At 40.6% G+C, this 23,170-nt stretch overlaps 1 protein-coding gene across 1 annotated transcript; it reads left to right on the forward strand.

The window, feature by feature from the left end:
• The first annotated feature begins 787 nt into the window (after positions 1–787).
• Positions 788–23,170, forward strand: LOC117444876 (early estrogen-induced gene 1 protein-like). The gene is made up of 11 exons (XM_034080257.2): positions 788–830; positions 9,670–9,790; positions 10,559–10,588; positions 12,952–13,068; positions 14,973–15,019; positions 15,709–15,860; positions 16,401–16,505; positions 18,031–18,226; positions 18,323–18,444; positions 18,894–18,963; positions 19,870–23,170. The coding sequence occupies exons 2-11, from the start codon at positions 9,728–9,730 to the stop codon at positions 19,913–19,915; spliced, it is 948 nt and encodes a 315-aa protein (XP_033936148.1). The 5' UTR covers positions 788–830; positions 9,670–9,727; the 3' UTR covers positions 19,916–23,170.

Genomic DNA, 23,170 nt, shown 5'->3' on the forward strand with positions numbered 1-23,170 from the left:
CCTTTTCAACCAAATGTACCTGCAGTCCTTTCGTGTTCCTGTCAGAGAAAGTGCCATTTCTGCCACCTGACCTGACATTTGGCTTGTGAGAGGAGGTGAGTGAAAGGAAGGAAGGAGTTTGTGAGGAGAGTTAGAAATCAACTGGGACGAGCAGCTTCTCGACAGCTGTTTCCTGTTTTCATCTCACTTTTCCAGCCGTTAGCGTTTTGGTGGGATGTGAGGGGAGCAGTGTGTATGGATATGGTGCAGGGGCTGTTTGGACATTATTCCCCTGGTATCCGGCCAGGTAATCAAAATGTCTCTTTCTCCAAACAGAGGAATTCCTGTGAAATTGAGTTTTCAAGCTTCTCTCTCAAGATCAACCTTTCTTATAATTTTTATTACGTTTTTAATTAATTGATGAATTGCTCGTCAGTTATTAAGTAAACATAACCAGATATTCCATGGCCTCTTGTCCTTGCAAGATTTGAGCTGTCTCCTCCTGATAGGTGGAGAGTTGCCCATATAGGCGGAGCTCCTTGTTTCTGACATCAGAGATATTTCAAATCTGTATCGGTCTGTATCGGATCCGTTGCAGCCCCGTTTTTAGAGATTTGAGTATGGAGGAAAAGAAAGAGGGTTGTGTTTTCTGACACTTGGCGAGTTCCCTGACACACCGGGGACACATATTCATGTATAAAAGACGTACAAAAGTGCATTTTGCATGATGGGTCCTCTTTAAGTGACACTTTTCACACGCTCTAACGCCACATGTCCATTCTCTCACAGTGTAAAAACGGTTCCAGTACTTCGGAGGGCCCACAATGCATCTCAGCAATAATCTTATAAAGGTAATATATTATAAACAATTCTTTTTGAAGTTGTAACGTCACTATAGGAATCACAATATGATATTCCCGTTTTTATGTTGGATGGATTTCTTCTGAATATGTTCCTTAGACAATAAAAAATGTGAAGTGTGAATGTGATGATAACTATGCAATGGGATTTTTTTCATTGGCTTTTGGAGTATTGCAGAGAATAAGATCTGTGGCAAACACACGTTTTGCTCAGCAGGAAAATCTCCACATATTAACACAACTTTGTGATTTATAAAGACTAAATGCGTTGCCAGAAGTAAAAAGCTAATGTTATGCTAACCGCAAAAGACATTTTACATGACATTACATGTCACTTGTTAGACGCTTTTTATCCAAAGCGACTTACATACTCAACACTGGAGCAGACACTGCAGCGCATCGTAAACACTGCTGAGAGGATCATCGGTGCCTCACTCCCATCACTACTGGACATTTATAACACCCGCCTCACCCGCAGAGCACTCAGCATTGGGTGACCCCTTCCATCCCTCCAACTGCCTCTTCACCCTCCTGCCCTCAGGGAGAAGGTTCCGCAGCCTGAGGTGGAGCACAACCAGACTGAAAAACAGCTTTGTCCACCAGGCTGTCAGGAGGCTGAACTCTCTCCCCTCTCTCCCTTCTATCTCACCTCTCTCCCTTCTCTCCCCTCTATCTCCCTCTCTCCCTTCTCTCCCCTCTATCTCACCTCTCTCCCCTCTCTCCCTTCTATCTCACCTCTCTCCCTTCTCTCCCCTCTATCTCCCCTCTCTCCCTTCTCTCCCCTCTATCTCCCCTCTCTCCCTTCTCTCCCCTCTATCTCACCTCTCTCCCTCTCTCCCTTCTATCTCACCTCTCCCTTCTATCTCACCTCTCCCCTCTATCTCACCTCTCCCCTCTATCTCACCTCTCTCCCCTCTCTCCCTTCTATCTCACCTCTCTCCCTTCTCTCCCCTCTATCTCCCCTCTCTCCCTTCTCTCCCACCTCTCTCCCTTCTCTCCCCTCTATCTCACCTCTCTCCCTTCTCTCCCCTCTATCTCACCTCTCTCCTTTCTCTCCCCTCTATCTCACCTCTCTCCCTTCTCTCCCTTCTATCTCACCTCTCTCCCTTCTCTCCCCTCTATCTCACCTCTCCACCCTGCCCCCACTGGACCGGGACTTTAACACCCCCCCCCCACACACACAGACACAAAAAAATCCAGCACCAGTCACTTTTACGCTGCTATGGACATTTTTGCACTCATGTGCATCATCCTTTTTTATATATATCCTGCTTACTTGAAGTAAATGGTTAAGTTGTGTTTTTTTGTAATTGAGTGTTCTTGTATTTTAGTGTTGAATGTGTTTTTTGTATACCTCGTGACTGTGAGAAGCAGTATTTCGATCTTTCTGTGTGTCCAAACATATTTTGAGATTGACAATAAAGTTGACTTTGACTAAAGGAACTACACCACGGTCTCTAAAGGTGGCAAATGTTCAGGGTGATGACATTTAGTTGTCTCTCATAGTCACTTTTCAGCAACTATTGTTTTATGACACATAGAGGCTTTGTATATTCACGAGTGGGGTCCTAACTGAAGTATTTCATGTCATAGAACAAACCGTTAAAATCTCTTAAGATTGTGTTGGTCACAAATCTTATTTAAGGCCTATGAATTAAAAACCCTTGACTTTGAGACGGGGGAACCAGAAGTGGTTAAATGCCAACTCATTTCAGGGTTTGAGGACTCATCCCTGCACCACTCTATTGCTATTCTGATAACATTTAAATGATTTGTGCAGCCCTAGTTGTTATCACAGTGCAAAAAAACGACTTTGGTATGGGTGTTCTATCCTGGGTTCTCTTTATCTGGACACATGGTTGTTTGAAGGTAGTCGGCTCTGATGGATCCTGGGACCTTGTGGGTAACCCCCTCTGTGACACCTCGCCCCCCCCCCTGCTGGTGCGTCCTTACGTCAGCGTCCCCTGCAGGATCTGTCTGCTTCCTGAGCACTCTGTGTCTCTCTGCGCTGTTTATCTGAGCCTGACCCGACCCGGCTGCTGTTTGTGTTTCTGCAAGCGAGCTGTGGGGCCCCCAGGAGCCACGCAGCCAGGATGGGAGATAAGGATCCCATACTGCTGCGTTGCTGACATGATGACTCATCACAAGCTGGGGTCCTGTGGGGGGCAACTCAAATCAGGGACTTCATGTTTACATTTCAGGCTTTCTGATGACTTCAGTCTGATTCATCCTGGAGAAGTCTTATTTTCTTTCCTTGCTTTATTTAGCTGCAGTCTTTGCTACATAACAAGCCAAACAAGACTTTTAAACCTAAGTTACATTGACTCAGAAACAGTTCTATTATGGGACAACTTTTAAATAACCTGTCATCTGACTAGATTGCAAAAAAAACAACAGGCAGAAGGTCAAAACTAATCTGATTCCAGTTCCTGTAACTTTAGCCTTAACTTTAATTGATTTTGTAAGGTCTTCCATTAGCAGAAACTGCTGATTAATAGAAGTAGGAGTTCACTTGCAATCCTCCAAACTATTTTCTTTGTTTCACATTTAATAGACATATCAAGCGACTGAAGTTTACATTTTTTATATATTAAGACACTAATACAAATACGAAGAAATCATTTGAGCTTTGAACAGGTCCCGATCAAACCCTCATCTATCGCTCCTTTGAGGTTTTTTAGAGATGAGAAATCCGCTCCCTGGCTCTTATTTGTTTCCCGACTACTTCCTAATCTAGTCTGGACATTATATAATCACAGGAATATTATGTTCCATCTCTTGTCTTTGACTCTTGGCCTCCTTACTTTAATCTGTGTTTAATTGTTGATAATGAAGGAGCCTGTTCTACATTACAATACATTACTTGTCAAAGAGAGGGGGAATCATTCTGCCATCTGACTTTGCTTTTGTTTTAATCTCTGTTTTTGGTTAAAAGTTATAAACCCATGGTCATTTTTTAGATTCTGTGTCTTTTCAACACAGGACGGCGTCTCTTTTTCTTCTGTAAACATCTAGTAGTCTCTGCTCAATCTTCAGGATGACGTGTGTGGGAAACATCAGGTTTCACTCTATTTTCAGCTGTTGGAAATTATGTTTGGTTGAGGCAGTTTTTCTCAGAAACACTGATTTGGTTCTACATGATCAAAGTAGTGCCCGCAGGACAAATGCATGGAAGAGTACACGCACAAGGACGGCCTTTGTATTAGTCTTTGCAGGCGTTATGATGCCGCCCTCAGTCATCTGTTCATGTGAGCTCTGTTCAGCTGGAGTGAGAGCAGCTCCAGTGTCTGTCTGCTGTTACTGTGGCCTGCTTTAACCCAGGCCCTGTTCAGGCCTGGTGTAAACATGCGTTTTCTGTCATCCAATCACAGGTGGACAGCTCTTAGTTCAGACGGTAAAAGCACAGCAGAAACATCGAGAAAGCGTTAAGATCTGATCTCTCAGACCACATTTGGACGGGCTCTGGGACGCATATGGCCATGTTCTTTCACTAGTGTGTACACTAATGAGTCCTGGGCAGAAATCAAGGAGCGCTTACTCAACTGTGTGTGTGTGTGTGTGTATGTATGTGTGTGTGTGTGTGTGTGTGTGTGTGTGTGTGTGTGTGTGTGTGTGTGTTCGTCAGAGAGAGGTGATCCAAACCAGCTTGTAAGACGATGAAACACTGTTTCCCTTATTTGTTCTGCAGGGGCTCTGCTAAAGCGAGATCCGATCACATGTGTTCAGTTAAACTTCAGATGCAAGTTTTTGTATGATGTTAGGTGTTACCAGACAAATGGTTAGCTACATTTAAAGTCATATGTAGGGCAAGTTAGGGCGGATATTAATCTTGTATTTAACAGAAATAAAACAGCATGACTCTCTGGAAGGTTCTGTTGTTGATTACAAAACATCTTAGTCTCATGTGAAAGGCTAAAGTCAGAGTTTTGATACTCGGCCAGAAAGCTCTCTGTTAAGGCCTCCGCTGACGCATTTCTGTTAAATGTTACACCACAGTCTCCCTTACACCAATGCAAATAAAAAGAGTCACAGAAAAGACACACAGGTTGTAGGTGAGATCACAAACAAACGGCGGAGGGCTTATAAAAACGTCCAGAGGCTCAAAGACAGTGTCGATGTGAGCGTCTCCTCCTCCTCTGGGCTGCTGGCAGAGCGTCGCTGGATTTGAAGAGTGTGAGGTTTCCATGGAGTTGGAACAAAGCCATCTGGACTGAGGAATGTGGTTTAGGAACGCTCCCCGTTACACACTGGACAACCAATGGTGTGAGGGTCCTGATAAGAGCTGAGAGAAAGAGTGTGCGTCTGCTTTTGTGTTCTTTCTCCTCTGACCACCTCTCTTGTTTCCAAGCCTCATTTCCACCGCTCTACACTAATAGTTAATGTAGGATTAGAATTTAAACAGGATTGAATACATGTTTTGTATTTTGTGTGTGTCTGTTTTTAAATCTCTTAGTTGTGAATCCACCCTTGCATGGGCTATATTTCGGGTTATGTCTTCATAGGCCTTGAATTCATGTTGTTTGGATGGATGAACATTAGTAGACAAAGCCTAAAGAGGCCTTGCCGAGTTGTCTTGTAAACAAACAAAAGTTATGTTCATAACATTCAGTGTTATTCAACAACACGCATCATGTGTATTTCCTTGAATAGTTCATTTCCCTCTTTACTAAACATTTGAAAGGCTTGAAGTGTTTTTAATCCAGCATGGTTTTCATCTATGTTAAATAGCTCACGATCTTCTTATTTCTGGCGTTTTTAAATCTTTGACGTTTTACCGTCACCATTTGCTGAATAGCAAGATAGTGTCCTGTTAAATGGTTAATATATCTGACTTCCACAACACATCATAACATACCTAATGCTATATTCATATGCTATTGCTATCTATATCTATTATCATGATAATAAATAGACATGCATTAAAACTTCATATGAGATGTTTCAATCAGCAAATATACCTGCTTTAAGTGAGCCATAAGTTGATGAATTATAAATCAAATAAAAAAATGTAAACTGAAAAGACCCTGCATGCCATACAGGGTCTGTACACAGACAAATCAAATCAACCAACAAATCAAATGGAAGACATTTTAGCAGTGCTAGCATTAATAACAAAACAAATTTGCAAAGTGATTTAATAGATGTCACTGATTCTGCAATGGCAATAACAAAAGATGTCCTCATGGAACATTTTGAAACAATACATAGAGGATTGTATTGGCCATTTTACTATTGATGCCAACAGTTTATTGTACAAGCAAAGCAAAAGTGTATGCATAGCTCAAGTAAAATGTTGCTCAGAAAACTGAAAATAATCAAAAGTGGTTAAAGTAAGAGAGAGCAGATGCATGTTAGAAACCCCACAGCACATTGTGGAGAGATGGTGGATAATGGTGGATACGGTGATGGGGGGAGGGGAGTGTGAGGAGCAGCTGCTATTTGTTATGTGTGTCAGTTGTACATTGGCACCTTCTGTCACATGATGACTGCTTCTTTTTTTTTTTTTTTTTAAATCAATCAAAATGAGTGGAAATCAATTTGTCTTTGAACCTATTAGTTGTGTCAATGCAATTGCTTCTGTTCTCTTGGCAATAGGACTTTAAAGATCCGTTTTTTCTCTTTAACACTTTGTTTCAGAATACCTCTCCGTAACCTTTGGCCAGATTGCCATTACATTTACATTAATGTTTCCCCAGAGGATACATCCTAACGTTTTTTCTGATTCCTTTGCTTCAAGCACTATCATCAGGCTGAAATGAGTAAACAGGAAATACTTCAATCTAATGGGTAGAGTGTCAGGAAATCCAGACGATGAACCATGGACCGGTCTTGAACGAGCAAATATACTCATTAATTAAACTTTTAAAAATGCATGTTTTTGTTCCCTGATCTGGTCCAAGGTTTATGGATGTCATTTCACTTTGATCATCGGTACACTGTAAATATTTCGGGGTTTAAAAATGTGACATTAGCTATACAGCCAAGAGATCTCTTTCTCCCTCGGCGTACTTCTTACCATCGAGTAAATCATATATAGATTATGGAGAATGTAAAAGTAGTTAGGTTTTAAGAGTTCCAACAGAAGAACACTCTTATGCAACTTTATATTCAGTACTTAGTATCATTTGGGGGCCCTATTATGCTTTTTGTGTTTTTCCCTTTCTTGTAGAGTGTTATATTGTTTTTTGTGTCTGTAAATGGTCTGCATAAGCACCCCCCCTGCCTGAAACACCTCCATTGGACTCTTTTTGTTTACTTCCGTAACACAATGACATCACTATGAAACACTTGTGCTTCTATTGGCTAGCGCCCCAACACATTGTATGTGATAGGCTAAGGGGTGGGACATCTCTTATGGCGTGTTTCCACTACAGCGCGGAGCTCGCTTTAAGCGTGCCGTGCCGGCCCGTTTTTGGTTGCGTTTCCACTTGGCGTAGTTCCGGCTGGCAGATACTATTTCACAGTTTTTCTGGCCCCATAAAATCATGGTTCTTTCCGGGCCAACAACCGGGCTGAGTCGGGCTGAGTATGCTAAACTAGAGAGAGAATCGCTGGCAAGGGGGCTACAACTACAACAAGATGAACATATTTGACCGTGATTTAATTGTAATACACGTTTCAAAATGAGTCCGAAGTAACAACATACTGATACCGGTTAGTAAAAACCATGAATTGATGCTTTGACAAGTCTGCAGACAGACGGCAGGCGAAAAACCTTTTTAAAATGCGTGTTTTCTGAATGGAGATCGGCTAAGCTAACGCAGTATATGCTCCGACCGTCCACACTCACAACAACCGCCTATACAGACATAAATAAACCAGCGACTGTATTCGCCATGACACAGACGGTCTGTGGTTTGTACTTGTTTAACTTTTGTCTAGTTTCTGAACAGATATGAGGAGCTGTGAGCTTGAGTGCTAACAGCTAACGGCTGATGTTGTTTTTCTGTGGTTCGCATTGAAGATGACGTCACGGCTCCGCCTACACTGCGTTACTATAGTTACTGCCCCAGCTACTAAACTGTAATGGAAACGCAGCATAAAGTGAGCCAGTCCTAACGAGGCCTAGCCATACCGAGCGAGGCCCTGTAGAGGAAATGCGCCATAAGAGGCTGACTTTAGCTCAAAATACAGCCACACCCCACATCAATGGACTGTGATTTACATGTGGGAATGAAAAGGCGTCATGCAGTTTAAATGACTTGGTAAACAGTGGGCTGTTAAGTTGATCCGCTTCTTCTCAGCATGTTGACATTATCCAATGTTTGTTCCAAGATTTGACGTTTTCCTTTTTCAGCAACAACATTGTTGTCAACTTTTCCTCTTACTGGTGATCGTCCGAACATTCACACAAATGACTCTGCTCAGAAACAGGATGGTATTCAACTGAAATGTTAGGTTGACAAAATGATGGTCGATCACAGAACAGTGTCGATTCTCGTGACTTAGAAATAATAAAGACCTACATGTACATGCATTTTTTTCCATCCCATAATTAGTATATAGTATTTTCAACTTCAATAGTCCAGTCTTTGTTTGGACGTCTTCCAGTTTTAGAAGCAGCGATGCTCATAATTAACTACAAATTACACAGTAGAATAACTTTTGCTTACAGCGAAAACGCTTTTAGACACGTCTTTGCTGACTTTGAAGTTTTTATGATTTTGAGTGAAATATCAACCATACCAACACATATTGAACGGTTCTAATAAAACTAAGCTTCTCATTTAGTGACATTCCCTTTTGATTTATGATCAAGCAATTGCGTTGACATTCCCGTTAGCCTCAGCTGCACTTTGTTTTCATTTTAATTCATAAATGTTAGACCAAGAAAATCTGGAGTTATCAAAAATAGTTAAAGGATATGTTTTTTGTTGATCCCATCCTCTAGTTATTGTACATTTTATTTTCAACTCCAAGCCTAATTTACAGATTACAATGTGGGGCTGCATTTTCACAGAAATCTTGTTCTGGCAACACAACACAAGTGATATAATAAACAACAAGTCAACATTCATTGCCCTCTTGCTGCATGTTTTGGTGTTTCTATGACTTTTCTTCAGCCTTTGTTTTCAGAAACAAAAAGATCGGTGCCAGGTCTGTTTTTACTCCTACGGCTGTGTTCCCAGCCTTTAACCAGGACGTATGGATACTTAAAGGTTTTCCACTGGCATTTTCTGTGTTTTCACAGAAATCTTTTGACCATCGTACATGCTTTCTTTGACAGCTTTCTTATCAGCAAAGGAGGAGGGGAAATCCTGAAAACTCTACCACTTTAAAATGTGTGTAATGTCGTTCCATCAGGACAGTCTTGTTGACAATGTCACCAGTTCACTGAAATGAGAAAATGTACCCAGTGTCATTAGCCATGGGAATCCGCTCTGTTATTCAGTCGTTTTGGAAACACTTGCTCACAACATGTTTTCTCAGTGTTGCTCTGATAAATCTGATCCTCGTTGGACACACTGGTCGTCAGGCTATGATAACATAACTGTAAAGAATGTGCTGTTCTGAAGTCTGAGTATAACAAATCAGAATTATGGGTTTTCCGAGCCTTGAGAACATTTGGGTTTGACCTACATGCCAGGAAGTAAGTCCTGGTCTAAGCATAAATACACACTTTACGGTTGCTTTGACATCAGTCATTTTCAGTTGCATTTCAGTTGCATTGCCTCAGAAAATAAAACAATGAATCATACTTTTATTGAAGCAACTCTAGAAGCGAGAAATGGAAAGGCTTTTCGAAATAAGTCATTCATGGAAATGTACAGTACATAAATTGTAAATCGCAGAGATTTATGTGCCCCTGCTGTGTGTTTGTTCTTCACAGACAGGAGGTTCGAGAGAACTGTGTTCGCTGGAGGAAGAGGTTCACCTTTGTGTCCAAAATGAGCGCAAACCCCCACACCGGAGTCCTGGATCCCTCTGTCTGCAGGTTGTCAGTCAGGAAGGTACGACTTTTCAGGTCAATCAGTGTCTATACAAAACTATGATTTTAATTAGTTTTGACTTGAAGGTGATAATCATCTGAGCCATTCATTAACAAGATTTGACATGGAGCAGTACTGAATTACAAAAGAAATTAAGCAACAAATAAGCTATTTTTATGAACCACCACGTCTGATACTGTTTATGTTACCCATTTATTGGTTAGTTTGAGTCATTTAACAACAGCTACAGTTACAGGAATCCCAGTACTGCCATGCTCTTAACTGCAAATATAATTTATCACTGATCTAGAAGTAGTTAAACGGTTGTCTGGAGCTATGCTGGAGCCGTACTGATTCACACTACTGTTCAAACATTTTGAATCAGCTGTTCTTCCCTATTGAAATGGCTTTTGCCCCAAAAGAAGAATCAAATTATTCAAACTTGTTGCGTGGCACGTGGGAATACTGTAAAGGCATAAATGACCCTTGACCAGTATAGAACCAACTCTTGTCCTGAAGAACTGCATCCACCAACAAACTAGATGCAACCAAAATAAATGTACAGACTTTTTGAGTGCGAGGTATATCCAGGATCCAGGATATTTCAGTGTTGCTGAAATCTCCCATGTGAACGGCGCCTCAATGCCATGCTCTGAGGCGCCCCAAGTGTGGTCTCAGCCTGTAATTTTGACTCTCTCTTTGGGAGCCCTGTAATTGGAGGCCACTGTAATATGAAGTTGGATCAGTTGGATCACCAGGTTCATTACTGTCTTCCTGTTTTCCCTGCAGGAACTCAAAGGAGGAAAAGCATATACGAAGGTAAGAGCTTGTGTCTCACGTTCATGAAGTTGCCGATGAGCTCCTTGTAAACCTTAATGCCACATTGTGTAAATATTAGCATTTCTTGCTGCACTTTGTCGAGCTCTGCACGAGCATTGCTTGACAATAAATCAAAAATGCGTCCTCCCTACGTTCACTTTTGCCCGGAATCTGCAGAACATCCTGCCAACACTTCTCTAACCGTAACCGTAATAGCTCCTACCAAATGAGTCACGTCTCGTGCAATGAAATTACAAGGTCTAACCCCTTAAGTCGATACACTTTTGTTGATCCGTGGACGTTGTTGCCGGACAGGAACCGTTTCCTCTGTTTTCCCTATTCTCCATTTAGGTTTCCTTTTTTGCTAAATATATACCCAGCTTCCCTCTTTAGAAGTTGCCTTCCTTTTAAATACACACCTATGAAAACAAGCTCCTCGAGAAAAGGGAAACCTGGAGAATGAAGCATGGGAACATTGAGATTGAGAGGAGCTGTAAATTGTAGTTAATTTAAAATAACATCCCAAATGAGCTTCAGGCAAAGGCAGTTTCCGCACGGCAAGAAGCTGTGAGGTTATTTTTAAAGGTAAAGTCATGTAGGCATGTACGGTCCATTTCAGTGTTGCCTTCTAAATCTGGATCTCTAATGCCGGTATCAGAGGGGAACGGTTCATTGTTACACCAAGTGAAGAGCCAAAGATAGCTTAATATTATTAAGAAGCATGCATAAACATTAAGCCCCATGCAACATCTTGCAAGAAACGGCGTCTGAGGGCTTCTTAACATTTAACAAACTATGAATGTGTCATACCCACTTAACGGGAAGAAACTCAGCGATCAGACAATATTAACAACTTTTGGCTAAACAGAACACAAGGGTAATAACAAGCCTCTGAATTAGCCCTGAGCGAAACTTAGCACAGAACTCACGGTAGAAATACTTTATTACTTATTGGATCTGCACAAACAAGCTAGCAAGCTGAGATTCCACAGATTCTAGAAGTATTAGTATCATCACTGAGCGACCACAACTCGCGGCAGGGGAAGCAAACCCAGACAACGCACAACGTAGCTTTACGGGACCAACATGGAAAGTAAGTCTTACCTTATCTGTTTTCTGATCAAAAGTTGTGTTCAATGGCAATAAAACGCATAAAACGCTGCTGAAGGTTAATCCATAGGTTAACCCAATGTGCCTGTGTCACTTTGAAATGATTACTGATAATCCATCTTCATATTTATGGGAAAAAACAGAGTTTTCATATATAGCTGCTATGATAGCTACGAGAGTGTTTGACAGCTTCCGGTTTTGGGCATTCTGGCTGCGCATCACTCATCCACCAATGGGTGATGTTTAGATGGATTTTAGGAACTTCCCCTTGATTCTATTTACTCTAACGGTTAAAAAGAGATGGCAATCATCAAAATCGAGGGGAGCCAGAGATATGGAAAATGCACCCAAATGAACCCAGAAGTGTTTTTTTCTCCTAAATCTCTCTAAAAAGGTCAAATGTCACTTGTTTTGCATCAATCTTGATACAGGGTACTTGTTATTTGTTATAGTTTGGATTCCTAAAGCTTTTAGTCCACTATCCCATCATTCAAGGGTGGTTTTCACTATACGTTTATTTTTTGGACGGACACTAGAATTTACATTTTTTTTTACTGTGTTCAATCTGAATTTACTTTAAAATAAAAAAGTTCTATATTGATTCTGACTTTTCTACATCCAACTCAGAGATGTATCATTACTTTGAGAAAAAAGACGATTCATTTCCCCCTTTTAAAAAGGGAAGTTATTGTCATTTGTTCTGGGAATGTCATTTTCGAGTCTGAGACCTTAACACAACAGGCTTGGGGCTTAACTGGTTAACACAATTTACAATTTACACACATCCAGGAAATTAGAATAATAGGGCCTCTTTCCTCTTTACTGAATTGTTTTATTTAGTAAGAAACCACAATTATAGACCATGAAAAGTTGTTTTTGTTCAGCTTTTTGTGCCGTTACACCTCGTCCTAACTCCCCCTTTCTCTGTGACTATTTTCCCATTTATTTTCAAACAAGGTTCTGAATCTTTTGATTTTTGGGAGGGTAAAGGGAGAAAAGATTACAAACAGACTGCATCATGCAGGGAGAGGCCGCCCTAATACCTTTCCAGAGTGCACACTGTTTAGGTGTGCCATAGATTCCAAGGAGTCGTTCCCAAATGTGATACTATCATAAGTGTTGCTCTGGCCTTCCTTTCATGATTTTCTCACTGGCTGTATATCCAGAGAATATAACCAGCTACTTTTTTAAAATGTAACATGTCATTCTCTTCATCAATTCAACAACAATATATTTTCTTCTTTTTCACTCAGCTGGGCTTCACAGACCTCAACATGGCAGAGTTTGCGGGTTCTGGCTCCACTGTGCGCTGCTGTCTGCTGGAAGGATACGACACCAAGAACACACGGCAGGACAACTCTATACTGAAGGCAAGGAGAAGGGTGTTCGGGGACAAACAAAGACAAAAAGTCTTTTCCCTCACTGACATTTTATTGTGTCGTAAATGTGATGCCTGACACAAGCTAAATCATTAACTCTGACACTTTGACCTTTTCCTTGATTGCTTCCACTCCACGAGTTTAATCAGAAGAGACCTGATTGGAAAGGGAGAGGATCAATAGGCTCTTTGTCATGTCAACCTGGTGACTTCTGTTCAAGTGCTTTGGTGTTTCTGTCCAAAGGACAAACGAACAGTGGGTGTCTCAATGATGCACACTCTAAATACACAGAATAGAGTGGCGCAGTGACGAGTCCTAAAACCCAGAAGTGAGTTAGCATTTTACCACTACCGGTTCCCTCGTCTCAGCCAATGGGATTTCTCCATAGGGTTTTGGAAAATAGCTGGAAATAAGGTCTGTGGTTGAGACGCATTTAAGAGACGGATCACGTTTTGTTCTACGACATTAAATACATCAGCAGTGACCCCGCTGGTGATTCTTGAAGAGTTGACGTGTCTGAAAAACGATGGTTGTTACCAAGTGGCTGAATAGGACTACAGAAGTTGAGGACGTTGTACGTCATTACGCCGAACACGTAAACACTCCTGCTAAGTTTGTTTTCCCTGTTCTGCTTGAAAGCAAGTACCTGCCTCCTGCAGACTGTTTAAACAAACGCTTCAACTTGTTCCATTTAGAATCTGTATGTTTGAATATGGATCTTAAGTTGGCGTGACGTTGAAGCAGCGACCCTGCTGTAGTTCCTTTGTAGCATAACGTTAGCATTTGCTTCTGGCGATTAGATTTATGATTAGAAAATTATAAAAGTAGAGTAGACATGTGGAGATTATCCGGCTGAACAAAACGTGCATTTATCAAACAGGTTTGTTTTCCACAGACCTTATTTCCAGCTATTTTCCAATATCCCATTGCTTTTTTCTCGAGGGAACCCATGCGCAGCTTAATTCCGGGTAAATACATCATCCCTGCACCACTCTATAAGTAAAAAGGTTCTTTAATAGACCAATATACTATTTAAAAAATATAAATTTAGGATTATATATATATTCTAAAGTTAACATTTTAGAATATTGGGAAGATCCACTTGGGATGCAACTATTAGGATGTATATTTTGTAAAGATAACCTTGGAATAAAATGATTATTGACTATTTATCTTTTTTTAAACTTTATTTATTGGGCTTTGCTATAACATACGGTAGGTACATCAGAGCATTTACAAGTAGGGAGTCAAATATTTAACTCCCAAGACAATATTGTAAGTATTGTTCAACACCTGGGTAAGAAAAAAAAACAAAGATTAAATAAAGAATAATAAAGCTACTGCACTTCCTCCTCACCACAATAAGTCCAATGTCTTTACCGATCTAAAGGAGGCAAACCCTTAATCTTGGGTTACAAGTGGGAAAATAGGGCCCATGTTTCCTAAATGATTTAGTGGTTTTTGACTCTTGGCTAAACAAAATAAAATCACTTTGAAGACATCTAAACCCAAAAGTCAACATCAACACCAAACGAAAAGCAGTCATCTTCACACACAGCTGAACAGTTTAATGTCTCTGTGGGTAAAGGAGCTTCTGGATCATTCTCTCTGCAGCGCCACCCAGAGGCCGTCAGGATACACTGCGCTGTAAAACAAAGGGCCAAGATAGTCACGAGTAACTCTGTCATCTCATTCCTCTGGAAGACATACTGGTAACTCGTACGTCAGTGAGCTTACTGGGAAAGCACTCCACACTTCTCCAGTTCCTTAACAGACATGTGGGTCAAAGGTCAAAACATGCACTTTGACTCTTCTTAATAGCAAAAGTATAGGTTAATCAATAGGAACTGAAATTAAATTGTGTGGTAAAATGTATTTGTATGTCTTTTTTAAAGGTGATAATTGGGATGACCCTCCTGTCTGGAGATCCGTGTTTTAAGACGTGAGTATTTGAAAGAGTGTGAGATATACGATGTGCTTTATTCATGTCTTAGTCATTTCTCAATGTATAGTACACAAAGTTCATCACATCAGCCTGTTGCTCTCAATATTAGTTTGCTTACCATTTTAACATTGTTATCTGATGGAGATCAGACTGGAACTGCAGTAGTAGAAGTGTGTAGAAGTATTGTGTTTTTATACATTAATATGCAGTTGTATTTTAATTACAGTTCTTTCTATACCCACTAATTTCAAGGTACTTTATTGTAACTTTGTTAAACTTTAAACGCCAAAGTTGTGTGGGTTCTTTTCCCCCTGTTGTTGTTGGAAACATTAACAATGGAGAAGTTAGTAACACTGAATTAAAGCTGATCAATATAAACCAAGCCATACTTTCTCCACTTGATTAACTGCAGATCTCTTTAATAGTGAATCTGTAAAGTTACATTGTTTTTCTGTTGATGGAGTTCTGCATACATTATAATTGGTTTCCTTGTGTTTTAAGGACATTTTTAACCTTTTAACCAGATTGTTGAACATCATATTTCCACTCGTCCGTCCTTTATTGCTGCAATGACTCAGTTCCCCCGCAGGCAATCCAATGAATGTGAAGAGGCTGCCAAGCTAAGCAGCTCTGTGATCATTTAATCTTTTCCAGACTGATAACTTGTGTTTACTTTTTTCCTGCAGGCCTCCCTGCGCAGCCAAATCCATCTCCATCCCGGGACAAGAGCACACCCTGCAGCTGGACTGTAAGGGGGAGGGAACGGCCGAGCCCGGGCCTGCTGGGGGGGTCTCTCTGGGCCGAGCCTCCAAGCCTCGACCCTCCATCACCAGCTCAGGTCTCAGCTGAAACATTTAAAGAGGATTATTTTAGTCTGTATTGTACTCCGAGACCAGGTTACATTTTGAATCTGGCCCTTAAACTACACATTTATCTTAAACCATTGGTTCCCAAACCGTGGTAGTAAAAGGTACATCTCAGTAAAATGGTGTCAAAAAGAAATGAGATTAAGAAGTAGTACAAAAACATCTGATACAGTCTTAGAACTTGGCTAAGCCCCTCAGCGATAAGAGTTTTTCAATCAGAGACATAACTTCCTGGAAGAAGTAAACAAAAAAGAATCATTGTCCTTGCTGGCAATGTTTAGGACTTCTTCATTTTGAAATAAAATACTTGAAAAACAACAGGTTTTATTTCAACAAAAGGTAGTTTCCAAAGGCAGTTGCTGAAAAACAGTTTGCATTTACAGAAACAGAAGTAAACAAAGACTGCTTGATGTCTGATCCTGCAGAGGAAGCAACTAAATAAACATGTTGACATGAAATACATATATGTGAGGTGGTAACCATTTAGTTTGTTCTTGTTTTGGTGCCTTCAGGTCTCCTTGATGAATCAGAAGCCAGCCACTCCGGCCCTGCAGAAGGTTTTCTCTCTGGTCACTCTCGTAACTCCAGCTATGCCAGCCAGCACAGCAAAATCTCAGGTATAAGACTCGCTAACAAATGTCCTTTTTTGTGGGGGATTAAACTCTTTATTATACAAGACCTGTAGTTTTCCAATACTCCTGTAGGAAGTAACCTCGCCAAAGTATCGCGTTGATAATCTGTAATATTTTTAAGGTCTCATCTCATTAATAATAATATTATACTTAATTATACTTTGAATAGCACATAACCCATAATCAAGTCAAACTAGGGTAGGCAGGCAGTGCAATAAAAGCATTTTGAGCTTAGATTTAAAGAGGCCTTGTTATGCTTTTGGGGGTTTTCCCTTTCCTGTAGTGTGTTATAGGTTTTAGTGCATGTAAATGGTCTGCAAAGGCTAACATCCCCAGAGGGAGTTTCTCTCACACACACCCCCCCCCCCCCCCACGGGTGGGGGGGGGGGGGGGGGGAAGGTCTCTCGCTGGGGGGGGGGTCTCTCGCTGGGGGGGGGGGTCTCTCGCTGTCACTGTTACTTTGTGTGCTATACACAATTTCTGGAACCCTTCATTTGCGCTTATCCCACTGGGTGATGATGCATGGTCACATGGTCCACACATGTCTATTTGGCGAACCTGTTGACAGATGATTATATTTCTGTCACGTGGGGAACCCTTAAGGCTACTGAAAGCATACAGTGTTCAGTGCACTATATATATATATATATATATATAATTATATATATATATCCTATATGGGAATTTGTCTTAGTGTTTTGGTGCATAACGAAAAGAGTCAAGATACTGTATATAAAATAGAAAGTGGCCAGAATTACAATCAAAATGTATACTCAATCGTGTTCTTTTTTTATGAAAAGTGAATACATGTAACTAATTGTGTCCATGGTGTAATAAGTATCATTTAAAGGAGTAGTTCACCTACAAACTATATAAATAGTTTTGAGTACGCATGTCCCTAGGTTTTCTATGTAGTAGTCACATGTAGCTTGTATTAAATCATATAAACATGTCACAGTAGAGGCACAGAATACATTTATGAACCTGAAGATGAGCATTATATGTCCTCTTTAAAATAAATAAATCGCTCAAAGCTTTGTAGTTTCTTATGTTTTTATTTTATTTCTTAATTGGACTACGCTCAGTTTTCCCTTTGCAATAACGTATGCAATACAATATTATATGTTTACATTTGTTAGTGGTAGGTTGGCCTGCTATTTTCTATTTTACCTAAAAAAATATATATATATATAAAATATTTTTGTATTGCTTTTCCTTGTTAACATGCTGCTGTAGCATAACAGTTTCTCCATTTTGGAATAATAAAGGATATCTAATCTAGTATAAGCCTGGGCATGGTGTTCCAGAGCCTGTTATCTCGAGAGCTGTCCTGACTGGAATAGACTGAAGGCCTCTGCCTGACCGTATCAAAGTGCCAGCAGGGAAATCCTGAGATACAAGATGGGAGCTCCACCATTGAGTGCTCTGTTAATAATCAAAAGAACCATGACATCCATTCTGAGCTGACTAGAAGCCACTGTAAAGAAGATAAAAGCCTGTGTCCCTGCAGGTTACAGCACTGAGCACTCCTGCTCCTCCAGCCTGTCGGACCTCACACACCGCAGGAACACCTCGACAGGAAGCAGCGCCTCTGGGGGCGTGGCCTCCCCTGCTGACACCCCTGCAGAGGGCGACAAGGACGCCGGACGTCCAGAGAGACCCCCTCGACCTCCGCGGCCCATCTTACTCCCCAACAGGCCGTCCAGGTACGAACACAGAGTACAGTGCATAAGTCCTCTGCTCAGGAGAGTTCTGTGATTTGGCCTCTTCTCATGCATTTCCCGTTTGCTGTACTGGTTCAGGAGGAAGCAGGACTCGGTGGAGAGTCACCCCTCTTGGGTAAACGACACCCGCATGGACGCAGATGATATTGTGGAGAAAATTGTTCAAAGCCAAAACTTTGCAGATGTCAACAACACTGAAGGTACTGTGGAGCACGATAAGACTCAGAGTAATCCAACATCAATAGCGCAACTCTGTTTCAACCTTTTCTGTATGTTTTCCCTTTGTTGTGAGTTTCAAAAGGACAACAACAGTACTTAAAACAACAGCTGCACATTTGTATCTCAGTAGTGATTGCTTTACAGGTTAAAAGTAAATAAAAGCAGTCGCTATACTGTACACTGCTAAAAGGGGTTAATTACAGCCCGTGCACACTAAAGAGAACTAGATTTAAAGGGGCCTTATTATGCTTTTTGGGGTGTGTTTATATAAAGTAGGTTGTTGTGCATGTAAATGGTCTGCAAAGGCTAACATCCCAGAGTGGGATGGAGTTTCGTTCCCACACACTCAGCTCTGTGTTTTGTCTGCGTGTCGATGCCTTCTGGTTCCTTCAGCAGCAGCTCACTGTGTCTCTGTGTCTCTGGCTTTCAGACAGCAACCTGCGACTGTTTGTCAGCAGAGACGGAACGACTGCGCTCAGCGGCATCAGGCTCGGGAACAGGTGAGAGCTCGGTTAGGTCACTTCCTCCGCTCTTTGTTTCTTCCTTCCAGATTGGAGTTTTAGCTATCGAGACATTTGCTATTGTTGTCAGTTTGTGGCGCTAAACAGTTTCCTTGTGAAGAATTTGAGCAAAACCCCATAACGTTTTTAAAAAGTGTTGAAGTTTAGAAACACATATCTGGTCAGATTTAGTTTAAAGGAGCCCGATTGTGCTTCCCCTTCCCTGTTGTGTGTTTTTATAGGTTTTTGTGCATGTTATTGATCTGAACCTGAAAATGAGCATAATATGTCCTTTTCAATTTAATTGAGTTGTTCCTGATTAAATACTTGTTGCTGATCTAAGATAGGATTAAATGTTTGCCGTTCTTGGCGCAGCTCTTTGTTTTAGACTCAAATACAGTGTGATAAATGTAATGCTTGGCTGTCATAGATGGTTAGGGACGATTCGGAAGTCCTTTAGAGGCAAATTCATGATTTATAGATTTGACTTGACTTTTACATAGCATTTATTTAGCCGGCACTCTTATCCTTGGTGGGTACAATCCAAACAAATTGCAAAGAAATGCAGTCCATAAACTTCCTGGTTTACGGAAACAAATTGACCACATCAACAGACTTTAACAAACTATATTCACTTTCAAGCATTAGTTTGGAAAAATAAAAACGTGCAATAAACGAAATGTTTCAGAGCTTTAAAAAAGACTTAATTTGAAAGCCTACCCCCTATTTTTATGACTGTCATCTGTTTGCCGCTACACAATAAAATGTTAATAAATGTCCATGGTACCAATTAAAGTAAGGATTAAAGTGATGTAACTGTGATAACCCTCCAGCACATCACACACACTAATGAACTTGTCCACACACACACTCTGACTCTGGTTCCTGTGTGTTCGGTGTCTGCAGGGTGTCTGCCGGCGGGTACGAGCCTGTGGTGATAGAGAGCCATTAGACCTGGAGCAGGAGCGCTGGTTTCCCCGGAGCTTCAGCCGGTCTGACGCCGCGAGGGGGAGAAACCTCGTCAGTTTGCACTTTATGTGAAGTTTGTCTGCAGCACTCCGTTCAGCTGTTTCTCTGCTCAAATGTTTCTCTCGTACTGCCTTGTGGTGTGTTTACCGAACTAGACTTTGGATGGGATTTAGATCCAAAGAAGTCTGGAGATTTAAAGAGATAGCACTTGATGGTAAACTGTTTTACCTGGAAGGTGATAACAGATACAGACAGTAACATCATACATTTGTCTCTGGTTTCATTTTTCTGACTGATGCTCGATGCTAACTGTAGCGTAAAAGGAGGGAAACGGTTAAGAATTACGTCTGAGATTACTGATATTTTCTGTGTTTAAGTCCCCTTTTTAATACCAACCGCTTGAAGTACAGTATACTTATTTGTCGTATACTTTTTTTGCAGTTAGTATACAAATTAACAAAATGAAAAACACTTTTCTTTATTTCTAAAAATGTAAGACTCTGAAATATTTGTGCTTACTTTGAGCCGCTCCTCTATTCCATTTCATTCTTTGAGTATGAATCATTTAGTCAATTAAACAATGCAAAGTCACTACAGACCAAACATCTGCTCAGTTTTAGTGTCTTATCTGTTTAATATGGAGCCTGCTTTCAAGCTGATATTGTTAGATCAAAACATGTTGGTGTCTTGTCAGGGCCTGCGTTAATTTAGGTAAAAAAGTTTAAAGCCGTTTCCTTTTCAGTTACGGCCCGTCCACACTACAGCTTCAAAAAAAAGCTTGGAGCTGGGCGTGTCTGAAGCTCGACCAACAACCAATCACATGAATCTCCCGCCCCTGACACACAAGCAGCGGTTTGATTGGCTAGAGCTTGTACTGGCATATGATTTGATTGGCTGACGCTTCCACCGAAAGCTTCAAAAGTTGAACATTGCTCAACTTTTGCAGCCTGAAACGCCAGGAAAGCTCCGCTCTGCTTCCCACAATGCAATTCGGCGAAAAGTGACGTCACCCCATTCAAAGTGAACGGGCAGACGCGTTTTGAAGCTGTAGTGTGGACGGGCCGTTACTGTCAAGAATATTATGTCACTGCTCAAAAACAAATGATTGAATAGGACAGGCTAGCGTTAAATCCACTTGGTGTCAACTTCAGTCAAATTCAAGCCAATTTCATTCTAAATTCATTACTCAATTCCATTTTTTTTACAGATTTCTTTTGACACGTTCTACATCGTACTTAGTTCGATCCACTTTACCTTTCCACGTCTAGGTGGTCATGGTACATTTAATATCAAAAGGATATTTTAAGACTGACTGCCAGAGACCATCTGTGGAGAACATGCGTGTGAGAAGTGACAGTAATGACATTACATTAGAGCTGAAAGAGACAGGGAGTCATTGCCGGCTAGCCCTGAGTGACTTCCTGATTTGCTGGGGACATATGGACGATTATGTTTCATGTTCACCAACGGTAGAAACCTGGTCAATTGACTGCTTGATTTATTCTTCTGTCATAAACTGTGTTCTTCCCTCAACACTTGCAGGATGATATGTTCATCAGAAGTCATTTTTGTTAAAGCTTAAAGTAAAAGTTTAGAAAACCACTACAAAGATGCAAAAACTCTGAACCGCTTTAGTCTTTTTGTCTTGTTGTTGTTGTTGTTGTTGTTGTTGTTGTTGCTGTTCCCTGTTGATCAGGGGAAAGCAGTGGAACCACTTTGTGCCTGTAAAGTTTCTCTTGAATGATGCTGAAGCACCAGGAAATCTGTGAGTGCTGGTGATGGAGAGGAGAGAAATATTGTTTTCTTGTTCTTTGTTTTAATTGTGTTCTGTTCATTAGTGTGTGTGATGTGCAGGGGATTCCCAGCCTATACTCACTGCATGTTGCTGCTCCATCTCCATGAAGGATGACTTGTTTATCATTTAGTTCTCTTCGCCATCCGAAGTTCAAACTGAATGTGAGGTCGATCTGAGAAACACAGTTTTGTGGTACAAACTGTTCTGGTTTTATTTTTAAAGACAGAGTTTAATCCATGAAGAGGGATTTCTGCAGACTCCAATAGTCTTTGTTGCTCCCTGGTGGAGCAACGGGTCTGTGCTCGTTTGGTGTTCCCATGGATGTTTAGTTAGTTTGTTTACAGCTGTCTTCGGATGAACAAACACTAAAGTTATGTAACAAACACTAACGTTGACACACACACACACACACACACACACACACACACACACACACACACACACACACACACACACACACACACACACACACACACACACACACACACACACACACACACACACACACACACATACACAGACCTGGCTGGCTGGTTGATGGGTTATTTTTATGAAAGAGTTTTTCCATTTGGGTTTGTACTCCAGATACTTTTCCACATAAAGTAAGAACAACATTTTATTTTCTCAAGAGTCTTAAAATCAAAACATTTCTTTTGTAAAAAGATAAAAAAGGAATAAGTCTTTATTTTCAAATGCAGGTTAAGTCCACTTGAGTTTAGTTGAATGACACAGATTTTATTTGCCAAGATTTGGCTCCAACTAAGGATATTCTACAATCATAAAGAGGGATAATCATTTTGAAACCAGCAAATGATTGTCTTTTAAGCTTTTAAAAAAAAAAAAACTTTTATTACAACTTGCTTCCTTTCAAACAACAAATCGAAACATTGCTTAATTGCATCTGAAACAAATACAAATAATCATTTTGGCCTTGTTTTCAAAGAAAATCGTCTTTTAAGACTCTGTTCTTCATCTGAAAACATACTTAAGTTAAGGACAATATTTGTTATACTTTAGGATTCCACCTTCCACATCTTCTTCACTGGTTGAATCCAGCTCATTATATACAAGTTGAATCACTTTTCTTTACACTACCTGTTTGTATTTTTGTTTATTAATCACGTGGTTTCTCACAATTTTCGGGATGAGTCACTGACTGTATAGTCCGGGTTTACATCACCACAGCCTTTAGTATTCTTTTTAAAGCATTTATTTATATATTCTTTCCCCTTTTTAATCTTTGTCTTTCTCATTGTCTGGAGGTTGTTAACAAGCTATGCACACAACTCACCTCCCTGAGTCTTTTATTTTTACAATTAGTAATTCTAACAAATTATTCTTTTCCTACAAAGCTAGTATAACCTTATTTTATAGAGAATCACGTTTGTATTTTTGTTATTTCTGCTGAAATGACTTTTAAACAATAAAAAGCTATAGAGTTTG

The sequence above is a fragment of the Pseudochaenichthys georgianus genome, unplaced genomic scaffold (genome assembly GCF_902827115.2).
Source record: "Pseudochaenichthys georgianus unplaced genomic scaffold, fPseGeo1.2 scaffold_972_arrow_ctg1, whole genome shotgun sequence".
Classification (NCBI taxonomy): domain Eukaryota; kingdom Metazoa; phylum Chordata; class Actinopteri; order Perciformes; family Channichthyidae; genus Pseudochaenichthys; species Pseudochaenichthys georgianus.